The sequence below is a fragment of the Pyrgilauda ruficollis genome, unplaced genomic scaffold, assembly GCF_017590135.1.
Source record: "Pyrgilauda ruficollis isolate IOZ18807 unplaced genomic scaffold, ASM1759013v1 scaffold15, whole genome shotgun sequence".
Lineage (NCBI taxonomy): Eukaryota > Metazoa > Chordata > Aves > Passeriformes > Passeridae > Pyrgilauda > Pyrgilauda ruficollis.
The window spans coordinates 14393914-14412881 of record NW_024513654.1 but is presented as its reverse complement, the minus strand read 5'-3'; the positions used below and the strand labels follow the sequence as shown (position 1 = coordinate 14412881).

General features: G+C 36.3%; 1 protein-coding gene across 1 annotated transcript in view; it reads right to left on the bottom strand.

Annotated features, from left to right (window-relative positions):
* Positions 1 to 18968, bottom strand: part of LOC121350220 (adhesion G protein-coupled receptor A3-like) — a 256338-nt gene that overhangs the window by 122526 nt on the left and 114844 nt on the right. Inside the window, exon 7 of the mRNA XM_041461380.1 lies at positions 11340 to 11553. Coding sequence (XP_041317314.1) covers positions 11340 to 11553 — 214 coding nt within the window. The remainder of the gene's footprint in view (positions 1 to 11339; positions 11554 to 18968) is intronic.

The window sequence follows — 18968 nt, the reverse complement described above, 5'->3', positions numbered from 1 at the left end:
CTTGGAAGTCAGAAAGGCATTTCAAGTGGACCACACAACCAACCCACAGAGAACGGCTTTGCTTCCAGCTGTGATTACAACTCCTGTGGCATTTCAGCACCAGAATCTGGCACTCTGCTGTCAGGGGTAGAACATTATTCAATTACCCCAACTCTACAGATGTCATAGACCAAAAATAATGCTAACTACTACATTTTAAGAAGGTAACACATTATATCTTAAATCTGCCATGGGGCTAGAAATAAATTTTGCTACAGTTTTAAACAAATTACAGCTTTTGAAAGTGGTTGGGAGAGGAAAAGAAGTAGCATTTACCTGAAATATTTACTTTGTTCTATAGAAATGGCTTGTCTTTAAATATGCCTTGTGGTTTAGACAATTAGAAATTATGTGGGAAGAAACGCATTAGGGTGAGAGAGAATGTACATTATAACAACTGAAGGACTGAATTAACACTTAATAAATTTATTTCAAATCTCTTTATTTCTATTTAAAATAAAATCTAAAAAAATTTACTTGCTACCTTTAGTACTTTTTTTGGCAGAGCCTGAAATTTTGAAAGATGATTTTCTCAAGAACCTACTTTGGGACTGTTATCTGGCCCTCGGAAAATGGGTAAACCACAGTAAATAGTTTTGATTTAAGATAGTTGTTTCAGAATTTTGGATATTTCTCCACATATTCAGTTAAATTTATTATTAAATAATAACCTTAAAAACATTACATTATTCCTATTTATGACAGCTTTGAACTCCAAGTGCCTTGTAACCCCCTATTTCATTTTTACAATGAATTCTAACGTAGTTTTATAGCAAAAAATATAGAAAAAGCATTACTAGCTGTTCTCAGAGAGTAGCTCAGTATTTTAATGTCAAAAGAAGCAATTGTTCTCAAGAAGTCTCAGGTGAATAGCCCAGTAACAGCAGCCTCTCAGCTAATTCTTAATACAGCTTTTTGCATTCAGGTAGAAGTACTTCAGTGAAATTAGCCAGTTTAACAATGTTTTAATTAAATATTATATTTCATACATCAGAACAATCTCACATCAATGTTATAGACAGTTAAGAAAAATCATATTCCTAGAGCTTATAAAAACAATTATGTATAAATCTTTTTCACTGAAAGAAAAGGTAGAAGGTACATTCACTTGTGGCATCAAGATGTGGAGACTTCTCAAATGAATAGAATGTATGATAGTTGTGCTGATCTTACGAAATATTTTCTAGAAAATATCTACAATCATTGTTAACAATAAAAAAGGGATAAAATTGGAAACCATGATGGTGGTAGGTAAATACCATATTTCAGCTTATTTTAAATTTTACAAGTAATAAATATTCAGATAAATAAATATAAAAGGTGTATTTTCCATTTATTTAAACTGCTGAAATGTGTTCTGACGTAAAAGTATCTGCTGCTCAATAGATCTCCCCTCAGTAGATGAAGTTTCCTAGACTCAGAGACAAATATTTACTGATACACCAGCCTTGTTTCTGATAGAAACACAATACTTGAACACTGGTTCAAATTATCTCAAATGACAAGAAACTCCTCACATTCACACTTTTAATCTTCTATTGCCCTTTCTTCAGATGGTGATAAAAACCAAGCCAGAATAGGTTTATGCAATATAGTGACTAGATCAAGAAATTATCTTCTGAATTGCCATCTGGCCACTGTAAATGATGCATTCATTTATATTCCTCTTGGAATATTTTGATAGCAAGCCCAGTGGTGAAACTGTTCATTTACTTACCATCTGGATATGACAAATGATAAATTGATCTTATATCTCTGGAGAATTTGGGGGACCGAATCAAAAAAGAAAAAAATCTTTTAGAACTCAAAAAAAGCAGTCAACTTGCTCCTTTAGCATTCTCTCTGCTTATAGCCCTTGGAGACTTCAACTTCACAGTCCTCAGATGAGAAGGAAGGGGTGAGACTTTCCTGGGTATAGAATTTTAAAGCTCTATTTCACAAAGTTTTCTAGTACGGCAGTTACATAGTTTAAGTCTTGGCGTGGTTGCATAAGCACACCCAGAGACTCTCACTTATAGTCAAAAGGCATTCTTGATCTCTCTTGGCAATGGCAGCAAGTCTTGGATAAAGGCGAGAACTCTCCCATAACCTGAGAACATGTCAGGACTCTGATTTAAGAGCTTGACAAAACCACAAAAGAATTAAGAGAGGATGGCTCCTTTGGCTCTATTCTTTTCTTGACTATCCTATCTCACAGGAGCTAATAAACATCAGGCCACAAATGCCAACAATCTTGCCCCTGCTATGCATCTTTCCTAAGGAAGAAGTATGAGTCAACAAGCATTCCTACACCCTCTGCATTAGCGATCACATCCCACTCCTCAGCAGTGTAACAGCTGCTGCTTTTCAAGGAAATGTTGACTTTCAGGATGAGAAGAAATGGCCTCAAATTGCAGCAGAGGGAGAATTGTGGAATCACATCCCAGGAAGTGTTCAAAATACCATGTGGATGCAGCACTTGGGGATATGGTTTGGTGCTAAACACTTGGACTTGATGATCTTAGAGGATTTTTCAAACCTTAACAATTCTGTGATATTCCATGATGATAAAATGAAGTCAGATATTCATGAGATGGTATCAAGGCTAACTGAATAGGAAGACTGCTGCCTGATGAGAAAAGGATGACTAGCAGGCTTTTCTCAACTTTCCCTTTGAAATTACAGTGACCTTCTCATTAAAAACATTGAAAAGAGGAAAAAGAATATACATGATTCTTTCTTGTACTGGGAAATTTCATGCATGGTAGAATTACTTTTTACAAATGTGATGATTGACATATTAAAAAATTAATTAAAATGTACAGCTGAAGCAATTGCAGGAAAAAGTTGTTCTGATATTCAAGAAGCCCGTGGCATTTGTCATTATAAAGAGAGGAGCCATAATACACGAGGAAGCCACAGTCATGTAATCAAGTAACCTATGACAATAGAGTTCTATTTGAGGCATAGTTTTGCATTGCTACAGCTATGCATAACTAATTAGACAATCAGAAGTAGGTCTCATTATGCAAAGTTACTCAGCCATGTCCTGAAGAAGTACTAGAGCGACATTTCCTGTACGCCCCAGCAGTCATTTGCATGCCAGGAAACAAAGTAACAAATAAAGAAGGGACTTCAACACCATATTTTGATTGGCTTTCCACAAGAAATACTTCAAAGTCTGACTTGAATTTCTGTAAGATTTAGGAAGAAAACCAACAGGTCTTCCTGCAGGAAAATAAAAATTATTTACTGTAACTCAGGAGACATTTAGGTTTTCTCATATTCTTCTTCAGACAGATAAATAGCTAATGTGTTCCCACAGTTCAGGCAGAAGGTCTGCATAACATGCCTCCAAGCCATACCACCTTAAATTATTAATACTAACATGCAATTTAAAAAATGAGTGTTGGTCTCCAGGGTACATTGCTGCTCGGAATACAGCCTTTCACAGGGGACATAAGGTTAAAACATGGAAAATGAAGAGAGAATCTGTAAATCAAGGCACTTGTCTGAACTCAAATTGCTAGTCTGATCTCTCTGACAAAATTAGTTATTTACCCTTGAAAGAAACAGCTTTAGAAGGCTGATGGCCTTTGAAGTAAACTTGTGTCCAGGCAACAGCAAGAAAAAAAGGAAGATGAAAGTTGGTATTCATTTTATGTGAGATGTCTAGCAAGTAGTTTCAGGTGTAATCAATTTCTCATACACAGAGGTAATGCAATACACTTTTTTTTTTTAACTGCCTATAAAGACAAAGCTTAACTTACCATTTAATACCATCTGTGGGTACCCAAGAAATGTAACGTGCTATAACATACTTTTTTCTATAATTTATCCATCAGCTAATTTGTTCACATTCTAGAACCATGACAAGAGTTGGAAAGGACCTAGATTTAATAACAATATATTGACAGAAAAAAAAAGAGGAAAAAAACCACAACAAACCAAATAAAAACCTACTTTCAAAATAAAAGAGCTGTATTTCAGCTAGTAAAAACATCTCACATTATTTCCTTTGTATTGCTCAAACTACTTCAGTTGAAATGCAAATGTACAAAAACACTGTCACAGGCTAATATCCATTTGCTGCCCAACAGTTAACAGTGAGAGGTGCTTTCTATAGGTGGATATCAAAGTACCTGTGACCTACATATATGCCATTAATTTCTTTCATAAAATAGAGAAAACTAACACTATTGATATCAGAGTGACTCTACCACACCATCTTCAGGAACTACTTCAGAAAACTAAACATGTCTACATCATATCACAAGATGTTTGGTTTGTTGTACGAGCTCATTCTCACCCACTGAGCTTGTCAGGTAGAGACAATCAGCTACTGCTCTGCACTGAAGGGCACACATGAAGATTTTCGTATTTATTCTCAAACTCCCTCAGTTCTGGAGTGAATACATGCCAGTCTAGCTAGCTGAGAATGTAAGTGGGGAGAGAAAAAGAAAAGGATCAACAGCCCTAGAGACCCAAAAGTTTCTCCTGCTGGATAAACCTTCAGACAGCTGGCAGGTCCGTGGTAGCACAGTGCCACAAAGCTATCTGAAGGGACTCCACCTGGGCCAGGGCTTTTTTAAAGTACTTCGTGAATCAGTTGTCTGTCACTGAGCTGCTCTGTCAGTTGGTGAAAGGTTTAGGGATGCTCAGATGTGTTTACTGTTATTTTGTTCTACCAGCAAGCTGATGGACTACAGGATGGAGCCAACTGCAGCCTTCTGGGGAAATGGTGCTACCCCTGCTGTATGCCTCTCATCTCCCCTCGAGTAGCCTGTGTGCTGCAATGTTATATTCAGAGGACACTTTATTTCATTAGCATAACTCCTGTGGTCTGTACACTATCAGAGATTCTTAGACAAAAATAACACCAATCAGACCAATAGCCAAAACTGTGTAAAAAGCTTTTAAAGTATAATATTTCCCAGATGACTCAGAAGTGTTATCTGGTTATGAGAATTCTTGATTATTTGATTACATGCCACTAGGACCAGCAAAAAAAACCTGCAAAACAGTCATCACAAAACCCCAAAACAAGACACAAAAGGAAACAAACTAAAATGCCTACTAAATTAATTTTACAATTTCAAATCATTTGTCAAATGCATATTACTTTTACATTATACCAATGCAGAAATTAATTATCTAATGAATACTTTATGGGATGGTTGATATATTAGGGTTTCAATACTGAGTTGTTTTACTTGCCCACTTGCAAGAAATTTGGAAAGATCTAAAAAGATGGTAAGACAGGAGTTTCCTACATAAAAACTTCAGGAACTATCTCTATTCTTTCTCAGTAGTTGGTGTATCTCTTACAGTGTAAAATTTATTTTGTACTGGCCAGGAGCCACTCAATCAAAATACCATAATCACTTAAATATAGGGGGTGTTTTATCCTGCAGGAAGAAAAAAAGAGGGGAGAGGACCTATTTTCATGGAATTCCAGCATATTAATGGGAATATGCCCTACAATACATTCTCAATGTTGAACAGATTGAAATACATGAAAATTAAAAAGTAATTCAGTTGTTGTTGTTGTTTTAATATTTCTAACAAGTGCTGCTTTGAATAAATGGTTTGCTTCACCAATATTTAGGGTGGTTTACCTGGCATTGGATTCTGGATATATGTCATAAATGCCCTGATATGCTCACATTTAGTTCACAGATTTACAAACTACTGCCTGGACTCAGAGAAAATGTATAATTATATCTAACGCTGATGTTGACAGGGAAAGGACTTTAGAAAAAGCCATCCCTGAGATGTTGACTCCCAGCTGCTGCTACAGTGCAGCATGTCCTCAGCTGTGTAGCTGCAGCTGTTTGAAGGGCCACATTAAAATCATTCTGGCCTTAAAAAGTCAAAGCAAAACCCTCTGATTCTCCCTTGTGGGGGACAAAGCGTCAATTTTTGTTCTTACTACTGAACATTTCAGAGTTGTGGCTGGATGGACCCATATATAGCTGCTGGATATAAGCAGAGATGGAAGTGAGAGGTCAAAATTTAGTGCAAGGCATCTTCACAATCTGGTCTCAACACCAAAGTATATTTTTGTAACATTCTTCAAGGACTCCATCAAAATGTTTTTATAGTCCTGACTTACTATTTTTCTAGGGTATTTTAATTCTAGCAGCCATATATATATTTTGGTGAAAATACCTATTTTTCAATCATGTTTCAATAAGCACTTACCCAAATTAAGCCTCAAGGTTTTATGACACAGCACAACTCTTAGGTAATGGTCCATTACTTTAATGACAGAGGGTATCGTGGTTGCTGCTTTTGCTTTTCATTGTATCAGTCTCTCCACAGGTTATATTTTAAAATATTCCCCACACCGATTAGTAATAAAACTGTCATTGATTTTATTCAGGTAATTGAAATATTTTTATATAAAACACCTAAGTTTAATTAATCTTCCAAATTAATCCACATGAAGGTACACTTAATCTCACATAATGAAACCTTTACCCTGGGCATTTCATAATATTCTGCAATAATTTAAAATATTATCTTCCTATCAGATATATGAGAACACTGCTGGTGAAGTCACATCTGTCAGTAGTCCTTTTCTATCTCCAGTGCCTGAAATTAGTTGTATACCACTGCCTACAGGGTTTAAAGTGACCTCAAAATAATACAGAAATATTGATTTACAATTTAAACTGTTGTTTTGCTTCATTTGTTTCCTAACTCCTTGACAGCTGAAGGTCAAACTGTGTCAATTAGGTAAAGCAAAAAAATATCAGCACTGAACAGTTTCTGCTTATCACCCTAGATTTCTCAGTACGACCCATAGCTGCTCATCTCCAAAATACTCAGGACAGCAGAACACAAAGTGATTATAAAATATCTGCATTTCTGAATCAAGTTGCTTGGATTTGTTCTAATCTTGATAATCTTGTGCAATCTCCAATATTCTGCCATGATTTGGTACATATCTGAACTTTCAGTCAAGTAACCAACCTACCAACATCCTTATCAGGGATTTTCAGGCTGCTTTTTTTACCTAGGACCAGGTCAAACCACTGCTGCTTGCCTCATGTCTTTTCCAGATGCATTCCTGCCCAAACTGTCAACAAAGTTTAGGCATCATCTGGGTCATTACATGCCTTGAACTTCTGCCTTTCACAGATAGGTTCTGGAAACAATTTGTTCTTTCTTATAGGAAGTGTCTGCCTGGATCTCAAACTTGCAATGACACTACCTGTCTGCTCCTGGAATCAATTTCCTTTCTCTAATCATATCTTAAACAACCTTTATTTTTCTAGTGAAACTGCCTCAATCTAACTCCTAATTCCGTACTAGCATCTGCAGTGATAATCTCAAACAGTAAAAAAGTATTAATTGGACTCAGCCTCAGGTCTGGATAAGGTAAATTAAGATCAAAAGTTTCAACCCACAACATTTAATGTGTTTGAAATTTTTTTTGTACCTTCACTATTACAAGTGGACCCTGATTCGAAATTCTTCCTTTCTTCCACACATTTTTGAGATTTTCACATAATCATTTACCTCTAATCTCAAACATTACTAATTATTTCATTATTTACTTGGCAGTGGCTACTGTCACAAAGTAAAGAACCACTTAGAGGACTTTAAACAACAGATTCTTAAGCTTAATATTTTTTGTAACTAAAAATCCCCACAAAATAAAGTGGCTTTGACAACCATTTTTAGAAGACTAAGATACTTAGGACAGACTATAACAGAAGAACACAATTTTCAGGGGATCAAAATTCAGTCCTAAGAGAGTGTATTTCCAGTGGCAAATCCATCTACACAACAAAAATTACATCTGAAAACAACTTTTGATCCCAGCACCTGTTTGCCTAGGTTTAGTTGAGAGCATGTTGGTTTCTCCAGCTGTAGCTCTCCTTTTTATGGGTTCTTAACTTCCTTCACAGTTTAATGTTTTCAGAAGGAGCACTTGTGAACTGTAATGGTCCCAGAGCAGCTATTACAGCTGTCAGGGCATAAGCACTGTTAAACACTCTACACAGTGTATTTGCAGAATAGAAATAAAAAAAAAAAATTTAAAATTGTCATTATATTCTTTGTGGTAAATAACAAACTTCTTGAAAATTAAAGTATCTCTGCCACTGCGGACTTTCTTGGCTCACAGAACTAAAGTAGTTTCCTTTCCTAGTTTAATATTCTAATAACTGTCCTGCCAGCTTCTCCAAACACTGAAAGGGAAGAGTGGAGAAGCTGGGAAGGATGCTGTGCTGCAGAGAATCCTACATGATCTTCCTTCTATGTGGCTTCAGGGATATCAGAGAACCAGAATGTGTTGAGTTAAAATTGCTGCTTATTATTAAACTGATATACTATTCCAGGCTAAAGAAATTAGGCTGTCTTCATGGAAGCATCATTAAAAAATTCAGCTAGATCCATTCACAAATGATAGGAAATTAGTCCCACATTATATGTATATTTTCACATATGACTATGACATTTATACACTGGCATAATGACAGAAAATTAAACATCAGCAAAATCAAATATTATTATCATTGGCAAGAAATTATAAATGCAAGCTAGCAGCAGAATTGAAAACACCTTTTCCAGATCTCCTGTAAGGGAATACTCCTTGCCAAGAAAAATGTCACGGACCGGAATACAGTTCAAAACTTTAGTTTAATTATTGTAACAAAAATATTTATTTTAGTTTATTCTGTTTTATTCAAAAATATTTATTTAGTTTATCATAGGAGACAAAAAATACACATATGGATATTTTATCCTTCTACTGTGCCAGTTAATAAAACAGAAGGGTTTAGCATGATATTTGTGTTGTAAATCCATGTCCAGAAATATCTGGAATTACCCAATAAAATAACCACCTAAAAATGTTTGACTAAGCAGCTTTTGGAACATGACTACACCTCTTTGTTCAAAACCAGCTATAGAAATCTTTAAATTGCTAAGTAGCAAGGCCAAAGTATGTCCTTTAGTGCAATTACAGAAAGCCACAGACAGTGGACATTTGGTGTAAAGACTAGGTATACAAAGGCAAAATATGATACTGCAAGAACTGATTTCAAGTTACCTTTATTTTTAGTCCAAATCATATACTTATAATTTGATAGCCTCAGGGAGGCACAGTCTTTCTGATGTTTCAGTGCCTTGCACAACCATGATTTAGCCTTAAGAACTATCACAAATCAGTGTGTAATAGCATGTAACAAGCATATTAATACATGCTATTGTAACATGGAACAAGCATGCTATTACATATTATTTCAAATTGTGATGATAATAATTATATAAATCAGGATATAGTATACAGGGTCATAAAAATGGGATTAAAATTAAGAAATGCTGAAGATAATTGTAACAGTCACAACAATCTTTTCAACAATACATGTCTTTACACTTTAAAAAACTGACTTTAAAATAGTATAGTTTTTAAAACTAGGTTCAAAAGTATATCTTTAAGAAGTTAATTCTGATCAGCACCTAGATCAAGGCAGAGGAACAGCTTTGGCTGGATAAGGATTATGCTCTATGGTAAATGCAGTGTTGATGCCCTTCTACCTTACAAACTGCCACATATAGTGCAAATAAATGAAAAATGAAAAATGAAAATGTTGCATGCTTTTAAACAGCTGTTTAAGGACATGGAGTTGTATTTAAAATATTGTGTCTTATTTTAATAGTCTGTATCACATAACTTGGGCAAGTCAGAGTATTTTTCCAGTCTGTAACAGCAAATGTGATGATGTACTTAAAGAACATTTCTTCTGAATAGATGTGCATACTGCACATTCCAGTGCATACTGCACCATCAGCATCAAGGCCACCTATTAAATGGCACAGTAAACGAGGTAGGCAGGAGATCAACCATCCTTATTAAAATATGCTATGGTAGACAATGGTTTTTATTTTACAGTCTGGCAAAAAAGAAGTGATGCAAGGTAAAAAAATCAGTAAAGCTACTTACAGCTTTTGAAAAATGACAGCTATTTTGGAAACAATTTTATTCAATTTATTTTAGTTTATTACTATGCTTTAAAAATTGCTTATACAGTGCAAAATATAATTCAGTTGAAAAACATAATGAGGTGATTAACAGCATGTATTTTAATTTTGATATAATGGAAATAGGAAGAACATGCTTTAATTTAAGTGACTTGACAGTTATATAATAGCTCATGCACGTGGCATTACTGTACTAATTGGTCTAATAGTCCTTTTCATTGATATTAGAAGAAAGCCAGTAGCTCTGAGAATAGGTCAGATCTATGCCTCTAGATCTACAGGACTCCAAAAGGGGTCAAATAATCAGTGGGTAGATGAAATTAATAAAGCCAAAAGTTCCCAGTGGACAGGATTTAATTTGACTCCCTTCATAACTTCTATTTGATAGTTCAAGAAGCATTTCAGGTCAATTATATTAATAGAAACTGTTTGAGTGAAAAGATGTTAATGATTATCCAGAGCTAATTAGCATAGTTATTTTCACTCCATCTTCTACAAAGAGAGAGGCAGAACATGCACACAGAATCAGACTCTCTTTTTGATCAGTGATGGAAACTGGCAGAGGACAAAAGGATGTGTGCAACAACTTAGCAGCTTTTAGTGACAAGCCAATACTCGGTGATGAAACCCAAAAATAAACACTGAAATTTATAATTTATTAAATAATGTTTAACAAGAAAACTGAAGCAAAACTGGAGCGTTACAGTCACTGCCAAATATTAGGTTTTGCTTCTTTTATATAAGCCTACTCTACTTCATTCCTCTTGCACTTTTCACATCAGCAAATGCATCTGTAGATCTCTGTATCTCTCAAGCACACAGGCACAGAGATGGTAAAAGTCACAGAAAACTGAGAAATATTTAATAAGAAACAAAAATGAGATTACTTAACTAAAGAATATAGGATCTAGTGTATTGGAACCTACAAAAACTAATCCAAGCCTTTTCAATTAATAGCCCTTCATAGGTCCATCACTCTAGATGGTGTCATGAAGAAGCAGTTTGGTTATAAGTCACTCATATGCTACTGAAGCTTTTCTTCTTTTCTTGTTTTTTCACGTTTCTTCTCATGGTTTACTATATAAGAAACTGTTTTTATCTGGTTCAAACCCATAAAATCTGGATACTTAGTACAAAAAGTACAATTTGGAACCACGGCCAATCATAGCCATGAAAAATCTCTACCTCTGTGCTCAGATTCAAGCATGCAATTGAGTTGCTCCAAATTAAATAACTCCTGATGCATGTTTTAATGAGTCTTGCTGCAAGTGTCAGATCTGTCCCCCTTGCCTGCAAGCCTGACTGTGACAAGAGGTGTGTGTTACCGTGTAATCAGGCAGCAGTCATGGATGATGCTGTCCTCCACAAAGATGCCGCGCTCCTCATCGGTTTCGATCAGGTGCCCCGCGTGGTACCACTGCACTTGGGTGCTGTTGTCCACGTAGGTTGCAGTACACTGGAAAGGCAAGCGGTCTCCGTGGAAAACCACCTGTCTTTGTGATGGGATCAGCTCGAACAGAGGAAGTTCCAGAGGCCCAGCTGCAGGAAAAAAAAATAGGAAAACAAAGTCACAATTAGTTCCTCTCTTATGAATATTGTAACGTGAACTAATTGTGTACCATTCTAGCTTCTTATATCTGCATGTGAAAATGCTAACATAAGAGATATGACCACTAACTACCCACTGCAGTCTGATCATGTTGTGAGTTCTAGAGATCACTTTTTTCCCACTGGTGTGAGCCCAGATAAACACAGGATTAACAGAATATCTACAGAAAATGAGTTTCATGAAACAGGTCACAGAATGGTTGAGGTTGGAAGGAATCTTTTGAGATGCTCCAACCCAGCCTCCTTCTCAAGGCAGGATGCTCTACTGTATAAGTGTACAGAATAAAAAAGTGAGTCTTCCAGTGAGAGAAAAAAATACAGCTATTAATATAGGTCCAATTAACATTTACAAGACCACTTCACTGTCAGTAGAGGAAATGCCCACTTTGCTCCAGAACAAAATTTACTGTCTAGAGAGCCTAAGCTACTTCATATGCCTGGGATTTGGATAATAATAAGACTAATAGTAGTTAAACTTTCCTCTTAAGTTCAACTGTCCCCATGACTTTTCATTTCCCATTCCTTCTTCCTATTCCACAAGTCATCTCTACTCTCTAGATAATTACTTAACATTAAATATTTAGCTAAGTAGTTCTTTTTATCTATTTAAAGATGAATACTTTTTACCTTATTTTTAAAATCAACTTTATCTCTCGAAGCTCTCTCCCAGAAACATCCCAATAATGAGAATACTGCACATTCTAAGCAGGCTATTACAAAAAAACAGCTCTTGTAATCACAAATCCAAATGCCTAAACACAGTTTTTTAAAAAATGCAAATTTGGAAGGTATGTACATTTGTTCATCCTGATGAAAGTCTGCTATTTCGTAGATTTGAGAGTGACTGAAGGTTATTTTCCTCAATCCTAAAGTCTCATGAACATCGCGCACAACAGCTCCTACAATACAGCATTTTCACCTCAGGCTCCAACACCAAAACAATTCACTGAATCTTGATCACTTTTTAACCTCACTCTGCAATCTCACCTTAGATGAAAGAAAGACCTGTAGTCTTGCACCTTGGTTATCATTCTACCTTGATGAGGAAAGAGAATTTTAAAGCTAGACCTTATCCCTTCATTTTCTTCTGTTTTCATTTAAAGGCCTCTCATCATTAATATCAATCCATCCTACAGAGCTGTCAGATGAAAGGTCACCCTTCCACCATTTGCACCACTACTAACTACTCAAACATCTATTTTTCTGACAAGTACCTTGTTTTTTTTCCATTTCACTGCTTACCATTTTATCTTCTTTAAACTTGCTCTTCAAAATCCTGCATTGCCCATAACAAATACATGAATTTAGCCATGCCTATCCAGGTTGCAAACCATAATCACTGGTTCTACAACTGCTAAAATTTGTGGACAGCCAATAGTGTTCTTCCTCTTGCTCAGCATTCCAGCCTACCACAGTTTTTTATGTTATTCAGGTGCTGTCTTCGGAACTCTTAAATTGTGAGCGGTTGCACTTACAAACCCAGCTTTGGGCCCTTGCTACTATTTTGTTAAACATTCATCACCTGCTTTGAGTAAACAGTGAGAGGGATCATTCCTACTTTTATACATAGAAGAATGCTGGCCAGCACAGCATGCAAAATTGGTACAAGTGAATATGTGCTACTGCTGTTTGGGAGAAGCACACAGAGGATTAAGGGACTAGCTGCTCTCTACTGAATTGTTTCAAGTCTGCTTTGACTATGAAGTGCAGCCTTCAGAAAGCACTCCTTACCTGTGTACACATCCTGTAATTTACCTTTTGATTGCACCTGTTATATGGAGACAATGATGTGGTACCAAAAATTCCTTGAAACATACACAGTATTTTTGTATTACTTTTGTCTTCTAATTAAGAGAAGAGAAGGTAAACCAGATTAATACCTCATTCCTTATAACTGCAGCCTTGGTCTCAGTCATTTATATTAAATGTCTTTAACTAGCAGATGGAAAGAATCTCTCTTTCCAAAAGGTTGTGATTTTTGTGTTGCATTATGAAGTCAATTATGAAATATAAGGAAATATGTGGAATACAAATTTATCCATAATTTAATTGACTACCAAAATGTAGAAAAATTAAGCACAAGTACAACAAGTACAACTGCAACAGATACTACTCACAGAAACAAAATATTTCTCATCCATACAGTAGTTTTTGACTGAGGATGTTGTATCTGGTCGATTGGTTTTGGTCATGCAGTGAGTGACACATTGTGTCGTGAGGCTATGAAGTAGGAAGAGTGTGAACCAGAATGTCAATATCTTTAAGTCAAGTTAAATAACCTGCTGAGCATATGGATGAAGTGTAACACTAGCACTCTGAATTTCTCTCTGTCTTGAGCGTTGGTGTCCAAGGCTCTCCCATAACCCCTTGTGTTGTTCAGCCTTGGGGATCACCAAACCCAGAAATGCAGTGGGAATGAGGTGTTCTCTACAGGTTTTGTCAATTAATGATCAGAAGTGAATGAAAACTTTACTTCAGCTTGTCAAAAAATGATCAGTCCTATCAACAGTGTACCAGTTTTCTTTTTCTTTGCAAACCCTTTTAAGTGCCAACAAAGATGCAAAATGAATTAAACATATCCTTGGAATCAAACATACCATTATGCTACGATATCCTCCTGACCAACTTTGAGAATGCACCTATTTGGGTTGGTGAAATTGACAAATAATGCTGAAAGCTCATTTTCAAATTAAAACTAATAACATTTCTATGGATTATGACATTTGCAGACCGTGGAAGGTAAACATAAGTACTTCTGGAAAACATCTCCTTTTAATCTCTGTGACGTCCACGTAAAAATATTAATACCAGAGCTAATCTTCAGTTGTTTTGCAGGGATAGTAATGATTTAAATGTCTGAGGCTGGTTCTGCAACCATTATTCATGCAGAAGTTTCAGTTAACTTCTGTGACACAGCTCACAGTTATGAGGATTAATCATACCAATAAGAATTTCAGAATTAGGACCAATACCCTTTATCCCAAATAGCTATAAAATTATTGTAGTTACATCAGCTGGAAATACTTATTTTAAATCCATAATCCAACAGTCTTTCAAATTCAGAATAAAAATAAAAGTATTTATTAATACTGTGCACACATTTTCAAGCTTGACTTTGAGAATAAAATAAGAAGCAAGAAATTCTGAAAGTATTTGGAATGATTTTGTTATTGATTTGACAGCACTTTAAATATAACAGCTCTGGCAAGCATTGCCCTGTACAACGAAATGTTTTTTCTTTGATTATGTGGGTAATAAAGACTAAATTGGGATTACTAAATATATATAATCTCTGATGCTCATATTTATGCATGTGTGTTTGTATATGGCAGACACAACGGCCTCATAAAATTAAAGTATTTACTGTTGCATGTTGAGAAGGGAGGGAGTAATTTACAGGCATTTTATTTACTTTTTACACACTTGAAAAATATTCCAAGATGCTCCTTCCAAGACAATTCACTGTGATGCCCTCGATCTTGGAGCCAGCACCCCTATCTGCAAATGAGAGGTGTGACTCCTCTCCAGGCATTCAGATCAAGGGCTGATGGAGTGTTTTACAGTCTTTACCTGTCTTGTCTCTCCAGTCAGCACTAAACCATGATTGCAGCAGAGCACCACAGGAATCACTGATTGCAGCATGAATCTAAAGGTCTAACCCATCATTATAGTAATTACATCTTTTTCGTTATCTTTCACTTCTCAGCAGAAAAGGCTTTTGTTGACTGAAGGCCAGACTCTCTATGCCATCTAGTCTTGTATTTCAGATTAGATCTACACTAGAATAGTGAGGACGTACAGAGAAGGAATCAGGTTACACAAAAGCCACTGAATTAATATGAAAATTTGTGTCTTTCTCAAATATAGAGTATACCCCTGCATATTTTTATGCATGCAGCATCCCAAGATGTTTTTAAAAAGAATAGAAATTATTTTAAATACAATTAGCAAAAATAGAAAAATAGCAAGATGCACTGAAGCTGTACGGAAACATTCCAATGCATATGCCCTTAATATATTTATAGAAGAATTTGCCTCACACACATGTACACACATCATGTATTTCCTGGTTTTCCTTACAATTCAGTTCTTGAAATTTTAAAAGTATTTCAATTTCCCATCTAATTTTGGCATTCTATTTTGTTTTACAAGTTAGAAAGGGGAAGAGTACAAAGGAAATACTGCTGTTTCTTGACGTACAAGGAACAAAAATGCTTGTAAAAAAGATAACAAAGTGCATCTTTACCCATATTTTAATTACATTTTTAAGTACCATATTACTATCTTTAGACAATATTTGCTTCCAATGCGAGTGCACACTACTGTCTTTCAGGGGAATGACTAAAAGCAAACCTGTAAGTACCAAACCTGCCCCATGCAATAGATCTGTCTAAACACTACAGAAATTTGTCTAGTCATTACCCAACATGACCAGCACAAGGTAGTGGAGAAACTGTCCTACCTCCAGCCAGCTTTGTTGCATTTCCTGCTGCATAACCTTTAATCTGGGCAGCTCAGCTCTACAGCTCAGCAGCTACTAAGTGCATAAACCTATACTACACCAGCGCTTTCTGCTGTTCAGTCCACCAGAAACAGTTTTCTGCCATACTTTTTCTGGTCCTCATTAACTGGCTTTGTTTGCCATCAACTGTTTTCACACAGCCAGAAATAGGAAAATCCACAGGTTTCTCCAGGTTGCCCAAATATCAGTTCAGCACTACAGTGCTCACATCTCAGGATACACCTTTGACTTCAGTTTATTGGTAGAAAATTCAGTTTTGTACAGTGTATCACAAGCTTCTGGGACAGAAAAAAAGCCAGAGGTTGGCATTTTGCTTCTTGTTAATCACTTGATTTATTGTATTGCCAATGGGCTTTTTATTTGAACTGAGTGTGCCTACAGAGTGCGGCATATCCTGCTGACAAAAGTGTGAGTTAGAGCTCTAATATTTGTATACAGTCTCAGTGGGAAAGAAATGTGCATGGAAAGCACAGTGGGGGAAAGCTGGAAGTAAGGACAAAGCAAAGGAACCAATCCAAGAAAAAGGACAGATGAAAATGAGGAAAAACAAATTGAAATACATTAGTTAAAAATCTGAATTGCTGACAGTGCAAATTAGAGCTGATATTTACCAAATGGGACTGGAGAAAAGAGCGTGATCTGAATTGCTCCAACAGCCAGCCCTGCCAAAAAGGGAGGTGCCAGCACACCAACGCCAGTTTCTGTGTTGCAAAATTTGCTGGCAGTAACGAAACGTTTGGTGTAGAAGGTCACAGACTACACCACGTGCCAAGGAAGTCAAGAATGAATACAGAACTGAGGCCAAGCTTCAGTTTTAATGAAAGCTGTGCCCGGCTCCAATTTCAACATAGTATCAAGAAAATACAGATGCCAACATGTATTAAACAGCAGAATAAGGTAAGTCTCTTGGGCTTGGGACAAGAAAGCTTTGTATCACATTCATTTACCACTCACTGCGCAGGAAAAGCACAGCTTTTGTTTGTGTAATAGCTTCTTATTTCCACCAGCTTCATAACACTGGCATGGCAAGAGATATTCCACACCATTTTATCAGCCCCTTTCACTCTCATACATGCTTTTCAAACAGGAATATCAAGCAGTGTTTTTGCTTTGGTTGGTTTGTTGTTGGGTTTTTTTCTTCCCAGCAGCTTATAATTAAATTATGGGGGTTATGTTTCTTTTGTAATGCTAAGTGCTGCACTGAAATAGTAGCCACTAACCCCAGAGCAAGATTTCTGACATGCATGCTGTTTTACCTAAAGCTACACGTTCTTTATTGCGATTTTACTCCTGCAGACTTCTGTAAAGCCACCAAAGGAGATCAGCAGAAGTAGCAAACTGGATTTATCATAAGTTAGAAGCTCAGTGAGCCCAGGCTGCCACATTCCATTGCTCCTGGTGCTGCAGTTACCTGTTTCAGCTAACCTCATAGAGGTATTCCACAGACACAAAACAGAAGCTAAAATTCAGTGCAAATACGCCAAGATGAGCTACAACCATAGCTTTCAATGAGTCTTCAAGACTCACTTGGATTATATAACTAATCTGATTTATTTACTTAAAATAATTTACAGCCAGAAACTAAGAAAGGATGAGCTGGGGAATGTACAATACACTTCTGGCAAATCCAAGTAATACAGGTTTCATCCATCACTCAGCAGATGGATGACGTTTCCAACCATGACAAAGTTATTTAACCTGTCTTTCCTCCAGATTCCTAAGTCCCAGTAAAACTAAATTATTCTTTTTGCACCAGTTCTAGGGACTGATGTGTCTTGAAAGGGAGCACAAGAAAAAGTCCTTTCTTATTTACTGATGATAACAGTGACTTGCTTTATAGGAAATCAAGTGGCAGTGAAAAACAGAGGTAACAGGTTTCACTTATTTAATAACAGATTTCATTTATTTAATGTAAATGTCAAACACCATAACATTTTAATTTGTAAAATGTTAACAGCTACTTGAAAGGCTTCCACAATATGAAATTCAAGGTTTTCTTCCAGTTAAACAATTAAAAAATTGCATTGTCTTGCACTGGCATAGAAATCTAAAAGAATAGGCAAATAGTTTTCACATCACTGATTTCTTTCCTATGAAATAAAACTGCTGCAACTTTTCAATTTTGTATTTTCAAATTGTCGGAGAACTCTACTTTGGAAGCTGGGGAGCATTTGATTATTTGCCATATGCTGAAATTGACATATTGACAGTTATGGTACTGGAAGATTCATCAACACAAATTTCTTCCTGGCACCAGCCAGAAACCCACTGTTAAAAAGCTGATTTTGATTACTCAAATTACCCTTATGGCAAGTGAACTGGCTGGCTCATGGCTTTGCATACTCATTACAGCTTGCAGTTAACAAAATGAGCAGTGGAAAGGTAAAGCACTCAGCTATACAAAATCATAGAATCATAGAATAGTCTAGAATGGACCTTAAAATGTCACCTTTAAACTGCCCCCGGAATGAGTAGGGATGTTCACTCCCCAGGTTTGCTCAGAGTCCCACCTAACCTGACCTTGAATGTTTCCAGGAGTGGTGCATCCACCACGCCTCTGGGTAGTCCATTGACAATGTCTCACCACCATTATTGTAAAAAATTTCTTTATATTTAACGTAAATAGATCCTCTTTTAGTTTAAAACCATTAATCCTAATTCTATTGCTAGAGGCTCTTCTAAAAAGTCTGCCCCCATTTTTATTATAAACCCTCTCTAGGTACTGAAATGATGCACTGAGGTCTTGAGCCTTCACCTCTGCAGCTGAGCAACCACAACTCCCTCAGCCTTTCCTCGCAGGAAAGATGTTCCATGTCTACAACCA